We start from the raw sequence: 24,532 nt of genomic DNA, 5'->3' as shown, positions 1-24,532 counted from the left end.
AGGCTTGGATGGGGAATGGGGGTAAAATAACAATTTCATTTCCTTTGCAAATTATATATCAAATTGATGCCTTTTTTAAATTATTGAAATTAATAGATAACAATAATGTTTTTGGGTAGGAAACTGAAGATGAGAAAATATATTACAAAGGCTTTATATATATATATATATATAAAGGCTTTCCACAATAATATCATAAATAACATAAAAGTACAACAAAATCAAATTATAAAACTTAATTTTGATTTAAATCACGCAGAGTTTGAGATTCCCACTCGAAGCATGGATTAGCAGCTAACCCAATAAGTGTCACTCCTTCCGAATAAGATAATCCTTGACGCAGAACGTGGGACTGTTTTTGGCATCTTTACTCGCTTGATTGTCCGTGCTTGGTTCCTCTTCCGACTTTCCTCATCCGGACTTGATCCTCAAAGGAAATGCTCCGCATCATTTGATAGTCAAATGGATATTGGAAGTAGTTAAAGGAATGAATACTAGAGTAGAAAAGTTAGTAGCTAACAATGAAAAAGAAATATGGTTGGTAAGGTGAATAGAAGAGGGATTGCATTAATAGTTAACTAAATTGTTGAGTGAAATGAAGGTGATTGAAACATCAAACCACTCTCTGAATTCACTTTCTTGGAATTTTAATAAGGAAGATGCTACGCTTTTCTTTCTTTCAATTTTTCAGACACCTACCTCCATATCTAAACATGTAAATAGTGTAGAATATTATGTCCATTGCTTTCTATTTCTTTTTCTTCTAAATTTAAAAATTTAACAACCAACCTTCATTTTCATGATCAAGATTGGAACAGAATCATACTATAAATGTAACAGGACCCACTTTGTAGGTAACATCATCATGTGTCTACTTTCAGAATGGTCTCGTCCTGTTACATACAAACCCTCTGCTTTAAACATTAAAGCTTCAGTTGCAAATTAAGGGTATTCTTCTTGAGCTCTTGTAAAGCTTAAGCTTTGTAAGTTTTCAATTCAGTTTGTAAAAAATTGAGACGTAGAGTTTCTCAAAAACTCTATGAAGCATGAGAATGTTTATTTGAGTAGTTCTTAAGAATATAAGGACTACACATTCTTGGTTCTTGCCTGGAAAAAGAATGAGATAAAGAAAATTCTTAAGAGGTGCTCGTAAGGGGATGACATAGACACAATTCGTCAAACCTCTATAAACACTATGAGTATACTTTTTTCTAAACTTCATACTTGTTTTAATTATAAGTTAATAATCATAAGAGAGATTCATTATGACTAGTCAATCCATAAATTTCTCCCGGAATATGTCAACCCAACTAATGCGAAAAGGTCAATTTGTTTGGAATAGAATAGACAAGGTCGGTAACTTATAAGATGCAACGGAATTTTAAAAATTTCTATTCATGATCTCATGGATCCCTTATATATGTATTAAATGACAATAATTAAGCTAATTAAGAGGGTCAATCATGTTTATCTCTTGCAGAACTTTTGAATCCTTTGATGCTTGAATCAATTTGGATAAACGCCCACAAGTACAACGTCTCTGATGGTAATCCATATGAACAAGTCATAAATGATGATAACACTGAAATCCCAAAAGGATTTCGGCTATGCCAAAATATTTGGTGTATGACTTTTGTCTTAGAAAGAAAACACAAAAACCTTGCTCCCTTAATTATGTTGGCCGAAATTCTCACAGGGCTAGAGGATATTTATATTGTTTTCCATCATTCCTGAAGTCAATCCAACTAAGAATATTATCTTCTAATAAATCTAAATCTAATAACAACTAATTATTTAATCAGTCACTAACAAGATGAAAACCACCGTAAAAACCTATTTCCTATAAATAGAATAAATACTATTGGGATAAAATATAATTAATATTTCCATATTCTAATATTTATTTATTCCAATTTAATTAACTTAGATAATTAACCATAATCTATATTAAAAATAATTACTCTAAATTCAATTAGCTCAATTACACAAAACAATATAGCAATCTCACACAGTCTTAGTATCCCCCTAGAAACAATTTATAAATTAACATTTTACTTTTTGTTCCTTAGTTTCTTTTTTCTTTTTTTTTTTATGTATAATCTATTGAAGTTGTCACCATAACTAATCATATATATTGATTTCAATTCTAATTAAACTGGATAGCAAATTAACTCTTTACTTATTAACTTTCTAAGTTAATCCAATCAAACATATAACTAAGTAGAGATATGAAAAGTCAAGTTGATATTTAACCTTTTACGTTTTAGTGCATATTTACAGTGTAATTCAAACATTCATAAGCTATATCCAAATGAACCGTGATCATAGGAAATCTCAGATCACATATATAAAGACATTTGTTCACTTATTCAGCTCAAGTTGCTCAAACTAGATATATCATATGGATATATCGAGCCAACATTTAATCTATCACCTTGTAAGGATTTAAAGCATGTTTCCCACAAAAGGCATGTGATATAACTCTGATCTTTCAAAAGTGATGAAAACCTAATCAATCATTCAACTATTTTGCAATTAATGATACCCAATCATTACCCGACATATATTGATTCAAAATATAAGTCGTATTAAGAACAATATCCAAGAAAACCTTGATGGTTATTTAAACCTATGGATTATTTATACATACTATCACATTAAGTAGCAATATAAAGTTAAACTAGTTTTTGGTCTGTGGATGCACAGATTCATCTTGGCATATAAATATTAAAAAAAAATTAATAATTACAATTAATGATATAAATGTGTTATCTCAATTAAATTTTATTATTTTATTTTTACATTTACTTTAAATAATATTTTTATAGGTACATATTACAATTAATGACACAAAGGTGTTATCTAAATTAAATTTTATTATTTTATTTTTATATTTACTTTAAATAATCATTTTATAGATACATATAATAATATAATTAAAATTAATATATTATATTATATTTTTTATTAGTACAAAAGGAGGAAGTGACACTTCAACTCCATCGTTACTTTTTTATATTATATATAGATATATAGAGAATTAGAGAGATTTTAGAAGATAATTTAGGGATTAATCTATAACATATAGAACTCTTAGATATAATACAAATAAAAATAATTTAGGGATAGATAAATATAATAATATAATTAAAATTAATATATTATATATTTATTATATTTTTTATTAGTGAGGAAGTGACACTTCAGTTCCATCGTTACTGTTTTATATTATATATAGATATGCCACTTTTTTTTGAAAGTAAGTTAAATATATTACATTAAGTAAGTTGTAGAAGCTAATCAAATATTCTTAAAATTTAGGGAAAATCAGCTTTTTTTAAATAAAATTGAGGAAACACCGACTTATCATTTTTTTATAAGGTGTAAAAATACCCTAAAAGTTTACAGTTAGTAGTAATTTTAAATCTAACGTGTAAAATAATGCAATTTTTTTTTTTTTGTAGAATAGCATCAAAAGTTACAACAGCAAAAGAAAGAAAGAAAAAAAGCAGTAGAACAAAATAAACAAACTCAAACAGGTGGCTACCCTAGGTAGCTATATTTCTAAGGGAAGAAACTTCCATATAGTCCTGATGAAGAAGATCTTGAACTTCCAGGGGAGGTTGATCAACAGTAATCAAACCCAGTATGGAACCGTGGGCCAAATTCGCTAGACAGGCCGCACTTCTGTTGGCTTCACGATGAATGTGGCTGATATGTGTCTCTTCAAACCTTTTTAGAAGCTGTTGTATATTCCAGACCAGTGTACGAGACGGATGATGTAACGGGCAGGTCCTCTGAATCATGTTTATAGCCTCCATACAATCTGACTCAACTATTAATCTTCTAATTTGCAGTTCCAATGCAATGTTGGGGTTTAGTGTCCTATAGACAATTGTTCTAGGATACAAACTTAATATAAATGAAGTGTTCTTTATATCGTTTGTTTTAATGAGATATATGTTTTCATAACTATATAAAGGCAATCCCTTTTTAAGAACTAAATAAAGTCTAATAAAAGGAAATCCGTAAGTTTGTTTAAAGTGATTATAAAGTGTTCATACAAGCATGAAGTGAGACGAAACTTTATAATAAACTAATAAACTTAAAACCACCCCAAGTTAAGTAATATGTTTAGGATTGACATATCACTGCTGAGACTTGCATGTAACAATGTCTTCTGTCGCGATAGAAAGCTGATCTCACAAGCTTCATATATACAGATATCTGGACAGTTACGTGGATCCAATGAAAAGGAGTTCATTAGGATTGGGGACCCGACTTGAGATAACATGATGGGTAGATTCATCCTTGTCACCTGTTTATCTCATTGGTATTAATAGGTATAAGTAATCCTCAGACTCAAAGGAATATTAATTAGTAATTCTGGATTACGGAATGTGACGCTTTGATCCTGTTGTAACACGATCCTTAACAGAGATGACTCTGGGGTGTGAACGGCAGACGTTGGGTATCACAGGAAGTAATTGCAGGATAGTTATACATTGGATTGAGCATTTATCACTCCCGATAAATGGGAGATATGTCCATGGATCGCTTGTGGAAGACTTGACTCTAAATCCTTGCAAGGTGATAACTTAAGATTGAAATGCAGATTTCTCTTAACCTATCTAATTGGAGTTGACTCGGCCTGTACAAGTAAAACGAACGTCTCGCTATATGTGACTTGAAATTATCCATAGTCATAAGATTCAGTTCAAGGATGTAGTTGATAAAGGATCGAATTATACTGTAACTAATACGGAAATGTCAACGACAGAATCAACCTGTCTTCTTATAGCTCTGGGGGAATGTTTCGGATTTGCCAATCATATTTTACGTACTCATTCCGTTATGCAAAGATTAAATATAATTCTGTGAAAATTAATTTAATAGTTGCATACGGCTAGAAGCAATAAGAACCTAATGGGTCACACATAAGACTTGGAACCCAAAAGAGAAACAAATGTTAATTAATTGATGGAAGCCCAACTGAGCCCAATAAGGCCCAGTTAAGGAGGGGGGCGATTTTATGTATATAGGATACATAAATAATTAATTTGATTTTATCAATTCTAATTAGATTAGGATTATGAATTAAATTAATTAAAGGATAAATAAGTTAGGAGTTTTAATTAGATTATATTACTCCTATTATTATCCTATAAGGTTACTAATATTATCTTTATATTTAAGATATAATTATAGATAATAAATAAGAATTATATTCCGAATTAAATTCTTATTCAGTAACCTAATTCTATCTAACTAGGGTTTAGATACAAGAGGATATAAATACCCCCCCTATGCAATTTTCGAAACACCCTAAGCATACCAAGTGAGAGAATTTCGCCCCCCCTGTTCGAGGACGAGATTATCTACCGCTTCCTTCCGTTCGATTGATTTTCATCTCTTTCTCTTTATCCTTGATCTTGTGTTGATTAATTAGTGACAATCTATTTTGGTTGTTATAAACGGTTGATTCTAACTTGATCTTCAATTATTTTGTTTTGTGCTCGGGAACTCGAAGTAAGAGTTGTGGGCACTTCGTTTGCAACGGTAGATAGAACTTCAAAAAGGTATTTCTTTTATCCCTCTTTATATGAAATAACGATTAACGGATCTTGGGTTAATGGAAATAGGTTAAAATTTTTATATTTCCGCTGCTATACGTTAGCCTATTTTCCTTCACGCAAGCCTCAATCCTGACATAATGCCCCAAAGTTCCGCCTCAGACGAACTTCCTGTCCCAATGTTCTGAAGGAATCCGCTGCACCACCTCCCATTCTCATCACGAATCACGCCCCCCGCTGTAATCGCCCTTGAGTCCGTCTTCCTTGAGCCATCAAAATTGAGTTTCCTGAACCCCCGCTTTGGTTTGGCCCAACCAATCCACACACTCGACTTCACCGTAGTCAGATTCAAACCTAGATTTTTAGCCCAGCAGCTTTCGGTTTCCTGCCATTTTCCATTTACACTGATCCCCTTGTCCCTCGGAACAGAGAAGTCCGACTGGAACACCAGCTTGTTGCGCCATTCCCAAAAGGTCACCGCCGCGATGACAAATCTAGCGTGCCAGTTGTATATTTACAGAAAATCATCCGATTTTGCAAGGATGTCAGCAAACCAATTCTCATCGGGGTGATCAAAGAAGAGACCTGCAACATTAACAGGGATAATTTCTCTCTATGTCTCCGCACTCACCTGACAGTCGCGAAGTGCATGACAAATGCTTTCATCCGCCAATTTACATCGGGTACAGATGCCACTGTCGATAATATGTCGCCTCTTATGTTGCAAATTCATCATCAGACGCTCATGAGTAGCAATCCAAGCAAAAGTCTTGTATCATTGGGGTATCTTTAACTTCCAGATATTCTGGAACACCCTATCATTTTCGTTCTCTGAGTCTCTGTTGATAAGGAGATTGTAAGCAGATTTACACGACAACACGCCCGCGGCAGAGGGCCTCCATCTTGGCATGTCTCTTAGTCCCTTATCTCTTTTCCATAGAACACAATGCAACCGCAATAAAACCCTTTCATCAAACATGCTCTCCAACATCGCCCAATCCCATTGACCGCTATCAGTCAGGAAGTCCGCCACTTTAAAGTTCGATATTTCATCTGGGGTCGGGTTAACAGCCAATTCTCTCAATCGGAGATTATCCAACCAAATATCATCCCAGAACGCAATTGATCTACCATCGCCAATAGTCCAAGCTAACCTAGAGAAGAATTCATTGAAGACTTCGTGAAGGCTCTTCCATAAGTAGGACCTGTTGCTGGTCAACTTTGTAGCCCCCCCGAAGATCAGGTCCTTTTTGTATTTGGAAGAGAGAACTAGGGCCCAGAGAGAATTTGGCTCTTTCTAGATGCGCCAGAGGAGTTTCATTAGAATTGTGTTGTTGTCTCTAACTTTCCTGATACCAATGCCCCCAAGGTCTTTGGGTCTACAAACAGTTCCCCAAGGGATAAGATGTAGTTTCTGTTTATGAGCTGTGCTACCCCACAAGAAACTTTTGTTCAACTTATCCATCTTTTTTTGGACGCTAGCTGGGAGCATATTTGTTTGCATGATGTGGTTGGGTGCAGCCGAGGTGACCGCTTGGACCAGGGTTGCTCTCCCCGTTAGTGAGAGGCAGTCCGCTTTCTAAGCACTTAGCTTCACCTGCATTTTGTTCACTATTTCAGCAAAGGTTGTTAGATTGACCCTGTCATGAAGGAGGGGGACCCCGAGATACTTTCCAAGACAGTTAGTAAGGGGAATTTTACAGGCACTGCTCAAGGCTCTGACAAGGCTAGCAGAAACATTTTTGGAAACACACAGTTTTGAGTTGTGGAGGTTAATTTTCTGACCCGAGGAAGCACAAAATCCATTCATTAGCTGCATGAACTGAGTGATCTGAGATACATCCGCCTCTAGGAAGATCATGATATCATCAGCAAAGAACAAATGACTTATCTCCGGTCCATCTCGAACAAGCTTGATCGGTTTCAGATTTTTAGCATCCACGGCATCTCTCAGTAAGTGATCTAATCTGGCCATACACAACACAAAGATATACGGAGATATGGGGTCTTCCTGGCGCACCCCCCAGGATGGGGTGAAGGAGTTTGTCATCTCACCATTGATTAAAACCTACATAGTGCTTGTGGATAAACAACTGTTAATAATTTTTTGCCAATAAATTGGTATACCTGCTTGCTTCATTGTATCTGCCACAAAATCCCAGTTCAGCCTATCATAGGCTTTCTCCAGATCAATTTTCAGTGCCATAAATCCTTTTTTACCTTTCTTCGTTCTCATGGAGTCAATCAGCTCCTGTGCGATGATGATGTTGTCTATAATCTGTCTTCCTGGAACAAAACTACATTGAGTAGGGGCTATAATTTTGGGAAGGAGCAGTTGAAGTCTATTGGCGATCACTTTGGTAACCAGCTTGTAAATGACGTTACACAAGCTAATGGGCCAGAATTGAAGTAGGGAAACCGGGTTGGTGATTTTCAGTATAAGCACAATCAAGGTTTGATTGATAGAGGCTACGTTTTCTGCTCCGAAAAAACACTTCAACACGAAATCACACACACTAGCTTGGACGATTTCCCAATGATTTTGGTAGAAATCCGCTGGAAGGCCATCCATCCCTGGGGCTTTATTCGGACGCATATAAAACATGGCACGTCGGATGTCCTCAATTGAGACTTGTTTGAAAATTGCAGTAGAATCATTAGACGCCAGCGGAGGAAAAGAGGTGGAGGTGGTACATCTTTCACTAGGCACGGGTTGGGCTTCATAGAACAGGTTTTTATAAAAGCTTAGTGCATGGGATCGAATGTCCTCCAACGAGTAAATCCAGTCCCCGTTCTCCAGTTGGAGCGCCTCAATTTTATTCTGCTTTCTCCTTATAATGGTTCAGAGGTGGAAATATTTTGTATTCCGATCCCCTTGTGTTAGCCACTGTTTCCTGGACTTCTGAAACCACATGAGTTCCTCTTGTTTCAACACGGCAGTCAGTTCATTTTGAAGGGATCTCTCAAGAGTCACTAGGTTCTCTTTGAAGCTGAAACAATTAGCTCGCTGGATCCCTGCCAACCGGTTCAGAAGCTTCTGTTTCCTATAGAAAATATTTTGGAATACTGTTCTATTCCAGCTCAACACGTTACTCTTGAACTTAGCAGCAGCCCAAATCAGATTCTCTTGCATGTCTTATGCTTGGCGAACAACCCTTTTGAGATCACTGTGTTCCTCCCAGGCCATGATATAACGAAAAGGGCGAAGGTCCTTTCTCCCTACAGGCCCCTTAATTTTAAAAGGGATGGGTGCGTGATCTGAATGCCGGAAGGGAAGGTTGATGACCGACGCTTCCGGGAAAGCAGTTCTGCTAGCCATATTGCCATAAACTTTGTCCAATCTGACCGAGAGGCGTTGCCGTCTCCAAGTGAATCTGGATCCTGAGAAGCCCAAGTCCATGAGACCACACTCATCCATCACCCTTTTGTGGTTGATTACTCTACGGTAATACTGCTGGCTACCTCCACGTTGGTCATCTAAATTCCCAATATTGTTGAAATCCCCCATAACGAACCAAGCCTCAGAGATGGTGCTGCTCATCCGTTGTAAGTTATCCCATAACGTTAGTATGTTGGGTCAATTTCAGATATTATTATAAAACACAACTATTCTATTTGTTATTCTGCACAAATTGCATATCAGTTTTTCTTTATTAGAAGATTACCAATTGCATATAGTTGTTCTAGAAAAAAATTCATGTTTTTTTATGATTTAATAATAGGATTTGAATTTAATATTTATAAATTCCGCGAAATGTTTAATTTTTTTTGTACAACTCATATATTTGTGATCTGTTACTAATGAGTGATAGAATGACACATATATTAAGTGTAGATGACATGATTCATGTTCGAAAAAACAGTTGATGGATTAATTCTCAAATTGGCATGACTTGTTAATATTAGAGGTACAATTGATTATAGTGGGAGGTATAATTTTTTTTTCCTGTCAGCTATTTAATTCCTTCCTTGGACTCTTTCCAACATTTGCTAGAAAAAATAAATGGCCTTTTTGGTTGTGAAATGTCAAGCTCTCCATTAAAAGAAGCTAAACCTCAAATGTCAACATCATCAAATTAAATTCTCCCCAAATTTCACTTTCACTAATAAAGCTTCTTCCATGACGTTAACTGTGTTTTTTATTTTACTATTAAACTTTCATGTACTAAATTGATAATTAATTCACAATAATATTATGGGTATGATATTTGTTCTTTATTCATTAAAACATAAAATCATACTATGATTGTTTCTAATGCTCATCTTTTCTGGTTGGCAATAATATATATATCATGTCTGCTTTACTATATATCAAAACAATAAATAAATTAATAGGTTCGATTTTATATTCCAAAATATGATGATTATGCTGTTGTTGTATCTGTAAATATATGTACCGGCTATGATGCTTTCAGACAAGCCTCATAATATATTCTTCAAATTAATTAATATTAATGCAGCTGGATAATATGTAGCTGATGATATATGAAGAAGAAAAAATAGAGATAAGGTATATCCATCATGTGGTATATGTTATCCTTATAACAATAGCTCAAAGAATATGTATGCATACTAAAAATAAAATAAAATAAATATATCGTAGTTTGCACGTGTTTGTAATATTTTATAACGAAATTAAAATATTTCATCTCTAAATCTATAATATATATTAGAACCGCAAAGACGTAAAATCTTTTCTTTCTAAACCAATTGAATAGCAATCTATGTACAACACTTGTTAGACCTTCAATTATAAATTATTCGCGACTCACAATATTAGGAATATTTTTCTACCTTATCATAAGAACAAGGCTTAAAACACCATTGACCCCTTATCTATTCAAATTTTCGGTTTTTGTTCCAAACCTATTATTTGATAATATTTGTCTCCTGACCTATTTTTTTTTGGTAATATTTACTGATTGACCTATTCAAATTTGTAAATTTCAATCAATGTGAAAGGTAAGTTAACAATTCTATTAAATTACCCAACTTGACATGATTTTTGAAACGTCGGATAGTGGATAATACACGTGATAATACATCAATAAAAATGTTAACGTAATAAGAGGCCGCTCCTAAAACTTAAACCCGTGACCTCTCGGTCACACGATAACAACGTTTACCGTTGCGCTCTCATTTGAGCAATACCAATATTTAGAATAAATTTGGTGAATAGTTAAAGCCAAAGAAAGCAAAGGATGAGAAATAGGAAAGATATGATGAATTAAGCAGAGTTGGCTGGAAGAGGTTGATATAGGGTTTAGCTGGTAGTGAAGCAATTATTGGGGGGCATGTGAAATAGGTCAATGGGAAAATCAATTGAAAAACCAAAAATAGAGAAAACTAAGAAGATGAGACATTCCTGAAATCTGAACATAAATGGTATGTGTTTCCAATGCCCATCTTCAATTACTCTACTCATCATCCATTGATTTAGTGCCATCACTTTTTTGTTTTGGATCTTTCTCAACCATTTAATTTTAATTAACTACTTGGTGCTCTTTTTTGTTTCATTATTAGATGAAGATCCTCACTTTGAGAGAGGTTATGTCCACTATTAATTATAAAATTAATAATTAAAATTTAATTACTAAATTTTAAGAATTTTCATTTATTCAATATCTAACCATTTATTTTATAAGAAGTATACTTCACCTCCAAATCTAATTCTACTTATATAATTTTTTTTAGAGTATTTTCAAGAAACTCTTAGTGCACTCTTTAAAAATAATATAAATAATTAATTCTTACTGATTTAAGAGTGACTAAGACATATTATCTCCAACAATACTTCTTATATTCACTCTTTATTTATTATTTTATCATTAAAATTATTAATTGTTGTTATATTTATCAATAATGAGAGGAGAGAGAGTCCTTAATAATAAATTAGTAATAAAAAAATGAATTAAGAGGCACTAAGAGGTGGAGAGAGGCTTGTAGAGAGGATGGAGATGCTCTTAGTAATTTGAGGAGCCATTAAGAGGATGTTGGAGCTGATTTTTCATTCCTACTCCTCAAATTTTAACTTAAGAGTCAATTTAAGATGTTATTGGAGATGCTCTTAATATATTTGTCTAGAAACTATTTTAAACTATTTGTTAAAGCTCAATAAGAATTTTATTATAATTTTTGATACACTATGTATAACGACCTGCTCTGAAGTGGGTGGGGATAAAAGGTCTGGGCAAGTGGAGAGAGAGAGAGAGAGAGAGTGACATAGGTTTATTAGTAAGGTGAAGAATCTAATACATGCACACGTGTTTTATAGCCGTGAAGCGCAATGTGTTAGATTTGGACCAAAGCCAATATCTACATAGTATTAGGCCAAAATGTTACAATTAGTATCAAACCCAACTCTCCATATACGATGTGTGGTTCGGGGACGAACCAAGCGGAAGATGGTGGGCTTGTAACGATTCGATCTGGAGTGGATAACGTTGAGGTAGAAAGCCTGAGCAAGGAACGTCTCTAAAGGGTGAAAATGGGAACGGGAATGAACTGAATCCCACATCGGAATTTGAGAAAGAGTGATTGAGACTTATTAGTAACGTAAGAATCTAATACATGCCGACACGTTTTAAAATCATAAGACCCAAGGTGTAGGATTTGAATCGAAACGGATAATATCCACATGGTATTGGAAATGTAACACCCCCTTAAAATTTTGTTTTATTCAATTAATATTTAACCTTGCATAAGCAATTAAAACATAATTAAGACGAATTGATTTATTAATTGACAAACTTTTACCTCAAAACTTAGCAATAACCATATACTTTAATTATTTAAAGCAACGTAGTTTAATATACTGATTGTCCTGATTGTAGCACTAGTTAGATAATTAAGACGCTTGATACCTAGATACATCCACCGTCTATCGATATGAAATGTAAGCTTATAGTCATCGATACCAAAGCAAAAAATAGAAAGGAAAAAAGTTAGAAGAAAATATTATCAAATAAAAAATCTAATAAGAAAATAATTTTTTTAGGCCTGATACATCAAAAGCTCTTTGGATTTGTCCAAATTAATAGATTGGTTTCCTGAACTTTGCAAGTGTCCCACCAACTCCTTAAATTTACTTATTGTATCACCAGCTCCCTAAACTTGTTTATAAAAGCAGATTAGCTCCATGAATTATGCAAGTGTCTCACCAACTCCCCAAACTTGATTATTCTGTAACAACTAAATATAAAAACCATAGTACTAACTCTTGATCCTCACTCATTCAATCTCTCAAATCTTTAATACTAACTCTTATAATATGTTGAAAGATAGGAGAAACGAAAAATTACCTCCCGAATAGATGAAGACATATTTTTAGAATTTAGGTTTAATAAGTTTTTGTATTTGGTTGTTACAGAATAAGCAAGTTTAGGGAGTTGGTGAGAGACTTGCAAAGTTCAAGAAGCTAATATATTTTTACGGACAAGTTTAGGGAGCTGGTGATATGAAATAAGCAAGTTTAGGGAGCTGGTGAGATACTTACACAGCTCAAGAAGTCAATCTACTATTTTAGACAAGTTCAGGGAGCTGGTAATGTATTAGGTTTTTTTTTAATTATTATGCTCACATGAACGTCTTATGAGAAAAGCAGCACAAAGGAAGATTTTAGTCTTCAAATATACCTATATGAATCGAATGGATGGTGAAAGTCATGAGCGATTTGAACGATGATGGATTGGAACGATTGAGCGAGAATGAAAATAGAGAAAATTGACGGTATACCTTGTCTTTGGGACAAACCATGGGTCATCCAATACTAATCTTTGGGATTTTTTCAGTTAAGCCTAGAGACAGGTTATCCATATATTGATATTACAGTCATTTACTATTAGATTGAGTTCGTTCACAAACATAATAAATGAGTAATAAACGAACTGTTTCACAAATTTTGTTTTTGAGCTTGCTTATGGACACAGTTATAAAAGAGCTATTTGCGAGCAAACTTCATAAATATAATCAATGATTTACTCACAAACAATTCATGGTTAGATAAGTTTTTTAATGAACTAAATTTAAAGAGGATTTTGGCTCGAAATAAGATCGAAGCTTGGTTCGAGCTCATTTATCATCTAATGAGCTGAGCCGAGCTTGAGCAAGTCAAAGCTTGGCTCGGGTTCGAGTTCGTTAATTTTATAACGAGTCAAACTTGAGCAGGCCAAAACTCGACTCGACTCGGTTCGATTACAGCATTTAGGAACTGCACCAATGCACATAACTTATAGGACAAATGAGTATATATACGATGTAGCTATATCAAATTCATTCATTCATGATTCCCCAACCAAAAAAGGAAAAAAAAAAAATTACAAAGACCAACGAAAACAAGCCCAACCATGCCCATATCTGATGAAACCCAAAACACAAAGAAATAAATAAAAAACAATAATAATGACTCAGGCCAATTCACATACAATAAAGGTAGTGAATTCGGAAAAGTTTAAAACAAAAACCCTGTCTTGATCCTTCAACGATAATCAAATTCTTCATGCAATCCTCAATTTACTTCAACAAGTAACAATTCCTTAAACAAACTCCAAAACGCTGGAAAATTAACAACCCTGAACGAATTTGTCAAGAAAAACGTAGAAGCAGTTTCAACTTCGAGCAGAGATCATTGAAATCAAAATCGAAAAAAAAAATCAAAATTAGAATTAGCAATTAATACCATTCGCGAAGAAAGGACACGATCTCTGTGCGTATGAGAAGCTCGGAGATATATATGGAGATTGGAGAATTTTTTCGATGAAGATCGATTTAATGACACTTTTCCGCCTGTAAATCCATTCTCTGACAGAAATCGATTGCTGATGGATTTTTCCGTCCGTAATCAGCATTTTTCTAGTAGTGAAAATTGCACCCACGCTTTAGCTTCTAACGTAGATAAGAGAAGAAAGTGGACTTTAGCTAAAAGCCTTTATGATTTGGACTTCGTTTTGTTTTCTTAAAGTCCATCTAGATTTAAAGGGTTTTTAGAGTTTGGGCTTAAGTCCATGAGACAGTTTTAATAAGTCTTGCTATAAAAGTGTTGTGAAAGCCCAATTATTTTGTAATGAACTACTTGCTTATTTGGAACAAATAATCCCGTAAATTCCATGTGGCACTGTGTGATTGGCAATGGGTGATAGTAGGGAGTTAGTTATAACATTTTGAAGTTCCAATCATGTGCTACCACGTGGCATTTAAAGGGTTATTTGTTCCAAATAAGCAAATTTGAGGGCTAATTGTAACGTTTTGAAGTTCAAGAGTCAGTTGTAATTTTTGGACAACTTGCGGACTGGGGATGTATTATACTTTTAAAATATAAATTAAGGACCTAATTGAAATTTAAGTCATAAACATATATTGTCATTTTTAATAATTTCTCATTGTAAAATTCAATGGGCCAGAGTTTGGTGATAGTTGGATTCTAACTGGGCCGAAGGAACCAGAAGCCCAATCTATTTTCTTGTTTTCGTTCCCCACAACAACAAACAGCTCGTCTTCCTCTGCCTGCTCTCTTCCATCGGGGATCTAATCTCACAGCGACATCCAACATAGAGAGAAGGGATGACGGTGTTTCACTTCTTCAACTGTGCCATTCTCACCTTCGGTCCTCACGCCGTTTACTATTCTGCCACTCCTTTGTGAGTCCTTTTCTTCCTTCATCTCCATTGATTTACTGCATTCTCTACAGATCTTCAACTTCTATATCATCGATTACTGAATACTATCTTCGAATTACACTTCGAAAAGCAAAACTATTAACTAAATTTCACTTTAGTATTTAATCTTGAATGATCGGTTCCTGGTTTAATGTTTTCAGGTCAGAGTATGATACCCTAGGCACCTCTGTTAAAGCTGCGCTTGTTTATCTTGGAACAGCATTAGTAAAGGTCAGTAGTGGTCTATAGACTATATGTTACTGTTAACTCATTTAATGCTAAATAATTGCATTTTTTTGGGCTCTAAATTTTCGGTCTTATAATTGGATGCTTTCTCCATTGTATTGGCAGCTTGTTTGCTTGGCCACTTTTCTTCAGGTGTCTGAGAATGATAACTTTGATCCATATCAGGTAAATTTATTTTCGTTTGAATTTGTTTTCTTTTTCTTTGAGCATTTGTGTTTGAATGGAGTTGTTGGAGGGTATAGATAGATATATTTTAGGAATTGGAAATTTGACCTTGAATTTGGATGGTTTGTAACAAGTAAATCATCTCAAATAGTGATGTTAAATGCAAATACAAGTTCAATCATATCATATTATCAGTTATCTAAATTTAGGAGAACTCCAAGGCTGGTCAAATTGGCATTTTCGATGGTATAATATTTATAGAATTGATATTTGGGTAATTACTGAGTCATACTATATTTAACTTGAACTTAGGGTACCATCATAGTTAAAAGGCGCTAAGTGGTCTTGGAGCCTAGGCTCAAGGCGAGGCACGCCCGTTAGGAACGCGAGGCGCATAAAAAAAAGTATATACTCTTTTACTAGTTAAGCATAAACCAAAAAAACACACTTATGACCGCACAAACAAAAATAAAACCACATAAAAACATAATACTAAATCGTAAATGTCAAAACACTAACTTAAGTTCATACTTCATAGAGACATTAACATATATCTAATGTCTTAACCTAAGTATCTAACTATAACTAATGCTACTAAAATAATAACCATTCACTGTCAATCAAAAAGAACACACACAAAAAAAAAAAAAAAAAAACTAATAATCATCATCATCACGATCAAGATAATCCTCCGAATTAATATCGTCCTCTCCATAGTCTCCTCCACTATCATTTTCATCTTCAATTCCCCCCTCTTCATGTTCATCATCATCATCCTCCTCTTCACGGTGTCTGTTGCAGTTTATTTTTACATGGAGTGGAGGAGACTTTCTTTCTTTACGCGACTGCTCTTAATCCTTCTCTATTCTTTCTATATTTAGCTATGACTCTTGATATTCTTATTTAGATCAAGGGTTACGATTAATCAAACATTTATTTTACAGAAAACAGTAAAAAAATAGAAACCCTAGTGAAAACGCTCAGGCACGCCTTGATCCAGGCTCTGAGGCGCACAAGGTGAGAGCCTTTTGTACAGCGCCTCACTTTCTGCATTCAAGGCTCAAGACCTTGAGCCTTGAGTGAGGTGGGCCTTTAACAACTACAGGTACCATACTTGTGTTGACCTAGCTTTCTTATTTATGCCACACTTAACGTTCATCTGAAAAAATAGAAATTGGCCTGACCATTACAAAAGCATTGGTATATGCTATCAGTGTCGAAATCAGCATGATCTTTATCATTGTTTTGATGTTTACAAAGTCTTCCTGAAAGGAACCAAAAACAAGAGAAAAAGGCTTAACTTGATATTTGTTGGTTTTTTACAACCTTATTATTGGGCTCTGTTTGAAGATTTAGCATTTGGCTACTTGCTAGCTTTTAGGATGCAGATGGACACTGCTTTGTAGTTATATCTGCTCATAGATTTTTTTTTTTTTTTTTTTTTTGAAGAATCTGCTCATAGATTTTAATCGTCTTTTCTAGCTGTTTTTTTGTATTGGATTAACCATATATTTTCAAAATGCTCTATTTCAGGAATTGTTGAAAGCTCTAATTGGTTTTATAGATGTTGCTGGACTGTACATGGCCTTGACCCAGTTGACTCACAGAAACATCTCTCAAAATCATAAATTTCAAGCTGTTGGATTGGGTGAGTTTAAATTAACAAAGTTGTTGGCTGAATGGCAATAAAAATTTAAAATGTTAGCTTCTGAAGCAAACGAAGCCATTTCATTATTTCTTCAAGTTGTATTTTTTTCAATATCTTTCAAGTTATTTCATGTTTTCCATGAAGATTCATTATCTAGTGATTACATTGTATCCGTGTGAGAATTTAGTTTATTTATTGTTAGGTACCAAAAGATGAGTCTCTAAAATGCTTTAAAATAGTCTTTCACTTGACTTCCTGTTTGATAAAACTGAAAATTAAGTGCTGAAAAATAAGTACTGAATTTTAAGTGCTGAAATTATAAGTATTGAAAGTATTTAATGGTGTAACTTTTATAAAAATATTAGTTGATAATGTTTTAACTTAAAATGTTAAGTTAAATATTTTGACTTATCAAAATAAGTGATTTTTAACTTAATTAACTAATTTAAGTGGTGGAGAAACAACTGTTATCAAACACACTTAAATTAAATAAGTGCTTAAGATTTTAATTTAAGTGATTAAGTGGGTTATCAAACAAGGCCTTAATTACAAATGTTTTATCATCAGTGGCACTGAAAACTCTCAATTTTCTGCAGGTTGGGCTTTTGCTGATTCTGTTTTACATAGATTGGCACCACTTTGGGTGGGAGCTAGAGGACTAGAATTCACTTGGGATTACATTCTCCAAGGCCTTGAAGCAAATGCGAACCTGGTATTTTTACTATTTGATTGATTCCTTTAATGCTTTATGGAAGGGATTTTCTGCTTTAGTAGTTTGGAAGTATCAACTGGGATCTCTGATGTGAAGTTTTCTGTTTCCGTTGATTTCTCCATCCGTTCTATGTGACATCAGGTGTTAAGTATTTCGCTGGCAGCATTAGGATCTCTGATGTGGCTTCGCAAGAACAAGCCAAAGACTTTGATTCCCATAATATATGCATGTGCAGGCATTGTAGCAACCATGCCATCTATCACAAGGTATGTTTTTTATTAATGTCACAAAACATAGGTTTATGCCTTTTGTTGTACTGGTGTTTATATGTAGCTCATTAATAACAAACCGGATTGTGCTCTCATGTTTGAATTAATTATGGCTTTTGCAGCTATTTGAGAAGAGGGTTAGGGTGGCATTTCCCAAAGGTAGTTGGCTTTGAACTGTTCACCTCTTTGATAATGGCTTTTATTAGCTGGCAACTCTTTTCGGCTTGCCAAAGACCCTCGTTGTGAGAGTCGGTATCATAGTTAACTCTTGACAGTTGAGGATAAGAGGATTCAGGAGCTCAAGGAAGAAGTTTTGCTGTATGGCTATGAAATACGCCTTTGGGGGCGTTGTACTGCTTCAATTCAAATTTTGCAGCATCTTAATTGTTTGTACAAGTAATTTATATGTAAGAAACCATTTGGAAGGAATTTAATTGAATTGAATTAGATGTTCTTAATTCTCTTTGTTTGGAAAAAAAATAACTGCTCTTTATTTAGAACTTGAAGTAACTTGTAACTCAGGCCAAAGTTTGCTTGATTTTAGTAGTCATTGATATCTCATTAGTTTTCATGAAAAAATGTTTTCTACAACTCTGAATAGATCGGTGTTTAGGGTGAGTCCGTCATATTTAAGGAGTATGGCAATAGGTAGGGTATCTCGTTGATATTGGGTATATATTCTAAATCTCATATCTGTTATATTCTAAATCTCATTTGTATGTGGTTAAGTTTAATTGACCTCTCGTAGTAGGTTCAAATCCTACTATCAATATAAAATATTTCTGATTTTTGTGCTATTACACAGCAGGTAGTTTAGGGGATATACCCTTATTCTACATACTTTTTTTAAATCCCATTCTGGTGCAAATTGTTTTATTATAGGAATCGAGTAGTATCATTAGAATTGGGCAGTGTCGGACGAAACTCGTGTCCATTTTCATTTCTACTCGTATCTACTATTGTGTTCGGATACATTTGTTTTGCAATTATATACAAACACTTCTAATTCTATTCTATTGTTTGGAGTGAGATTAAAAAATTGAGAACCAAAAGGCAAAAGGGGATTTTTTTTTTTTTTTACCAAATGCCATGATAAATGCATTAAGAATTTCATACTTCGTAAACAATTTTAGAAGTCTATTAAACTATTTTATATATTTACTCTCTCGTTTCTCAAGTAGTTAGAGAGAATTATGTAACCATAATTCAATTAAGTAGAGTTTACATTAATAAGGTTATTAATTGAAATAAATTCATCAATGATCATTGAACTAAATTGAATTATTTTCTGATAGAAACTAATTCTCTACTTACATAAAGAAAAAGAAAACAATTACTGAATATATTCTGGAACAAATTATAGAAGGTAATGATTATACAACCCAAATAAAGAGTGATTGAACATCAATGGTCTAAAGCCATGAGCCAAGCTCTTAAGTTTACATTAACAAAAAAAAGAAAAGAATACCAAAAAAGAAGGTCATTCAGCAGATTCCTCAACAAAAGCTTCAATTCGGAGAAGTACAAATCCAACAGCAACACCAAGCAAAGTAAGGCCATTAAGGATTGCAGCAATCTGGAAAATATCACCAATCTTACTGCATTTAGAGGAAAGAGCACCTCCTCCCTTTCCTTTCCCATTTGATGATGCTTTCAGTGAATTAATCACATTAGCAAAACCCTGTTCAGTACATACAGGCATGCCCAGGGATGCTACACTGTTGTGTGCTTTCAGACCTCCATAGGAATTCAATCCTCTTATGTAAACCACTTTTGTTGTCTCCTTTTTCTGGCTCCTGTTGTTGCCTATTGTCACCGTTGCTGCACTTATTCTGGCAGGGCTGAAGGATGCTGCTGTTGTTGCCATTTCTATGAGTTCTAAACAAAATTTAAGAAAATAAATGTTAATGGGTTGGGAATGAAATAAGAGGAGAAGAAGAAGCAAAAAAAGGCAACTTTTTGTATGGAAATGAAATGGGATAAGGTGAGTCAGGAATGGTTGGTCAGCAATTCAGATGGATAAAATAGTATCCAGTTGCTTATGTTTCCATCCAAAGGCCCAAACTTCATAACTTTATATGATTTCTGTAATTCTATTAACTAACTACTCTTGTTTTTTATTTTTTGGTTAATATATCATAGTGAAGCTGTATTTGCCGAATTATCTGATTGAAATTAAGAGATGTCTAATTAACCCTTTGAACTTACTTAAAATATCGCATTAGCCTTCTAATTTCACGTGCCAGGATAATGAGAGATTTGGACAAATTAAAGCGTATATCACTTTAAGTAAATTCATGGAGCTAATAGATCATTATAACTATTTTAGAAGGCCGTATGCCGCTTTGAAAAAGTTTAGGAAACAAATAGGTAATTGTAAGTAAATTCATGATAGTAACAAGGTATCTTTTAAAGTGAAAAGTTGTTTCATTGCATAAAGTGGTTTAATACATCACGACACTTGCATATTTCGCCAAATAATTTGATTGCACTCTTAAACTTTATAAATATATTATTAGCCTTTTGAACTAACTAAAAATTTGATTGCTCTCTTAAACTTTATAAATATCTTATTAGTCTTCTGAACTTACTAAAAGTAAACCGTTGAGTCCATAAATTTGTTTAAAGTAATAAACACTTCAATTTGTTTAATTCTCCACTCTACTCTACCACATAATTATAATATTTAGAGAGATTAATCATATCACTTTAAAAGGCTGAGAAAAGAATTTAAGCAATTTTCAAAATTCAGATGACCAATAGAATCATTTAACCAAGTATAAAGGTCCCTTGTGCATAAGATCAGATTTCTTTCCCTCACATAAGGATCATATATTAAAAAAGAAAAAATTAAGTAATAGTCCTATCGTGAGGGGAGGAATAAAAATTGCATCTATTGGGATCAATTGATTGTCCTTTGAAGTTCCAAGACTCCTTTGATTAGCTGATATGGTCAATTATTTAGCACACGAAGTCATTAAACATCCAACAAATATTAAACACACATACATCAATCCATCTCCAAATACAAAACCATTCCGAAACTCAATATCCCAGCCAAATTTATATTTTCTTGCATGGTCTTCAACAGGCTTGAAATAGCGTGTTCACAGGTCACGGACCTTATTGGTGAACATGAAAGACTTTAACGTCAAGGACTATAGCATCGTTTATCCGATCTGCAGGTTCGAAAACACACACATCATATTCCTGCAAGTTCTGAGCTGTAGCAAAATTCTTCCACCCTGAGGAAAGCCCTCCATTGTTCTTAGATTTCTGATAATAGTACTTTGTGTGCCAAGTACAGTCGTCCACCCGTAAAAGCACGTCTTGCTTTTCCAATGAGTGGGCATGTTTAGTCATCCAACTCGAAGGTATTGACTGAAAACATGAGCACAAATCTGGATTAAGTAAAAATAACAGTAGAGAATCTGATGAACTGGCAAACAGTGATTTATGTACCATGTAAAATCTCCTGGAAACGTGTGTTGGTTTCATGATTGTCATGAAGCCATTGCTTGTCACTGCTGTTTGTGCCAATTCCACTACATTCCTTTTCTCTTCCTCAGTAATGTACCTTCTACTTGATATAAACGGGACATCATGCACTATATTTGGATCAATGTGCTCAATATCTGAATCATAACAGACCACCATATCTACCATTATTCAGTTTTATGCACACAAAACAAAGCAAAAACAAAGCAATACATCAATTGCAAGATAGCCACAGAATAATCTTATATAACATATAGCTCAGTTTATTAAGAAAAAAGAAAAATAACAGGCTACACAAATTAACACCAGATCTAAGAAGAGCAAATTGGGAACAAATCTGAAACTAAGCACACAAACCTATAATATAGAAAAATAAACAATGAAGAAAAATATAGTAGTTGTGATAATGTAAAGAATAACATTCTATTCAACAAAAATACCTGGTTTAGTATCTATTTCCTCAGCAGAAGCAGAAAAATCTTCATGAACAGGAGGATTGATCTCCTCAGTTGGCAAATTAAGAGAAGCATGCAAAGGAGAAATATTAATCTCCTCAGTTGGCAAATTAGGAGAAGCATGCATAGGAGAAACATTAATCTCCTCAATTGGCCTCCGAATCTTTTTAGTAGTGGCTCGGAACTTGTTAGGTTTCCCTGAGGGTGTTGTTGTGTAGATGTCATCACCTGAGCTTTCCCCAATTTTCCTCTTCCCTTGGGAACCACTGTCCTGATCTTTGTGTCCACATTTTTTGACAAAATATGGAGCTGCCTTCTCACACAAGCCCTTCCGACCGTCAAATATTTGAACATCAAAGCATGAAGCTCCATTGTACTTGAAATTCAAAAGATCATTTTCTTCCAGAAGATTGTCATTTGCAAATTCATCCCAACCATGATTTAAGAACACAGTATCACTAAATGTTGTGAGGCCAACTTGCCATACGCTGCCACTAGGGCCTTTAAGAGAGACTGATTTGGGTAGTTTCTCCCTTAAGTTTTTGGTAAACTCCTCAGGAATTGCCTGCAATTAATACACACTTTAGAGGGAATTCATAGTGGAATGGTAAATAATAACTTACTAAAACGCCCATCTTATTAAATAGAAACAAGAGGTTGTGATTTGAGTTAAAAATGAGGGAGGGGTAAGGTACTATAAAAATTTGATGAAGGTTATAACCCCTAATAAACCCTTCCATGCCCTTACTCATCTAATTACCCTCCTCCCAAACAAGAAGTATCATTAACCCTTACTCAACCTTCCTTTATGAACCCCTCCCCACCCTCCGCCAGTCACCCCTGCTTGAACGAAGGTTTGACAAGGTTCATTAAAAGGAGGGGAGGTTATTTAGTGAACCTCCAGATCCCACCCCAATTTGGCAGGGCTGAAACTGGGGTTATTTCAAAGGTTTTCTAACCTTCATTTAACCCTCGTTTATCCTTCACCCCGTGTAAACTCATTGCCAAGCAAGGTTAGGAAAATAACATCCATTTATTTAACCTCCTCTAACCACAAAACAAGCAGACCTAACACTGTTCATAAACGCTAGTATATTTTAAGTCTTAAAATGTTTGTATTTTGATTTTTTTTTCTCAGCTAGCGTTTCACTTTTCAGGATTTTCCCTCTTAGTTACAGAAATATAACTTCGGTCGCGAAAAAAATGAGAGAACTATGCAGCAAGACTGGAGAAGAAAGATCCGTTTAACCACTGAAAAATGCAAGGAAAATTAAATTTAAGCATGTCCTGAAAACACGGCATTGATAAATTAGTATAATCTTCACAAATTTTTCCGATAAGAAAATAAAGTTTGTTGTGCGTTTGCTGAACCCTAGTTCGTCAAATATAGTCGAACAAACCCCAAAAAGCTCAGGCATAAATATGTGCATACATGGATAATCAACATTTTAGAAGAGTAAACTTACAAGCGTCCGCTTGAATCCAGCACGGAGAACTAGAGCGAACTGATGGGATTGAAAATGATTCCAATAGATATCCTCCTCCCAACTTCTACAATTACCACATTCGCCTTCTGCCATCTCCACTCAGATCAAAAGTGAAAGAACCAGAAAAATAAGCTCAAAATCACAACGAGATATCTCCAGAAACAACAGACACCAGTGAGCTACCACAACCTACTCCACCTTTCTGAGAAGGAAGGATCCCAATATATGGGAGGGGAAATTTTCATACATAATTACATATGGTACTGTCAACAGCAAATTACGGTTACACCACTGATTTCTAGCATAAATGCAAAGGCAAAAACAAAAGACAGAATTTGAAATTGTATAACTGGAATTAACAAGGCTTTGATGCGTTATGCTGAGTTTTATTTTGCCAGCGATGGGAAATAGGGGAAATTTTTTGGTGGATAGACCCGACTAGACATATTGACAGGCTTGGTATCCGTCCGGGTTAGATTTAAGGTCCGCCCAACTTTAATATTATTATTATTATGGGAAATTTATGGGTTGCGCTTGAGAATATATGTAAAAAAGGAAAATTTACACGAAAATATTAGGAACATTGACATGAAAATTCAAAATTTTCAAATTATCAACCTTTAATAAAAAAAAATTGGATTAACTTTTATTAAAAATAATAAGATTTAGGTTGCAATTAACAATAGATTATTAATATAGGAGTATTTGTAGTTTAAAAAAAATATATTGAAAAAAATAGAACAAAATTTATCATTTTAATAAAATTAGCTACATTACCATCTTTTTAATTGCCTATAATGATTCATTCCTTTTATTAAGGTCCGTT

At 34.2% G+C, this 24,532-nt stretch overlaps 3 protein-coding genes across 4 annotated transcripts; 1 reads left to right on the top strand and 2 right to left on the bottom strand.

The window, feature by feature from the left end:
* Window positions 1–15,052: 15,052 nt before the first annotated feature.
* On the top strand, window positions 15,053–18,724 carry LOC136234811 (uncharacterized). The gene is made up of 7 exons (XM_066024294.1): window positions 15,053–15,208; window positions 15,388–15,457; window positions 15,578–15,637; window positions 17,171–17,285; window positions 17,882–17,997; window positions 18,139–18,263; window positions 18,389–18,724. The coding sequence occupies exons 1-7, from the start codon at window positions 15,132–15,134 to the stop codon at window positions 18,510–18,512; spliced, it is 687 nt and encodes a 228-aa protein (XP_065880366.1). The 5' UTR covers window positions 15,053–15,131; the 3' UTR covers window positions 18,513–18,724.
* Window positions 18,725–19,587: 863 nt separating this feature from the next.
* On the bottom strand, window positions 19,588–20,238 carry LOC136234912 (uncharacterized). Its single transcript, XM_066024410.1, has one exon. It carries the CDS (start codon window positions 20,131–20,133, stop codon window positions 19,747–19,749), a length of 387 nt encoding a protein of 128 aa, XP_065880482.1. The 5' UTR covers window positions 20,134–20,238; the 3' UTR covers window positions 19,588–19,746.
* An 878-nt stretch (window positions 20,239–21,116) lies between these two features.
* Window positions 21,117–24,161, bottom strand: LOC136201089 (B3 domain-containing protein REM16-like). 2 transcript variants are annotated; one of them, XM_065991663.1, is made up of 4 exons: window positions 23,686–24,161; window positions 22,205–22,784; window positions 21,729–21,925; window positions 21,117–21,647 (listed from the first exon to the last, which is right to left on the bottom strand). In XM_065991663.1, exons 1-4 carry the CDS (start codon window positions 23,797–23,799, stop codon window positions 21,390–21,392), a joined length of 1,149 nt encoding a protein of 382 aa, XP_065847735.1. In that variant the 5' UTR covers window positions 23,800–24,161; the 3' UTR covers window positions 21,117–21,389. The 2 variants fall into 2 exon arrangements, with proteins under 2 accessions (XP_065847735.1, XP_065847736.1); XM_065991664.1 differs by having other exon boundaries at window positions 21,729–21,901; window positions 23,686–24,156.
* Window positions 24,162–24,532: the final 371 nt, after the last annotated feature.

Source organism: Euphorbia lathyris, chromosome 7 (genome assembly GCF_963576675.1).
Source record: "Euphorbia lathyris chromosome 7, ddEupLath1.1, whole genome shotgun sequence".
In the NCBI taxonomy this organism is placed as follows: domain Eukaryota; kingdom Viridiplantae; phylum Streptophyta; class Magnoliopsida; order Malpighiales; family Euphorbiaceae; genus Euphorbia; species Euphorbia lathyris.
This window is presented reverse-complemented; position numbering and strand designations above follow the sequence as displayed.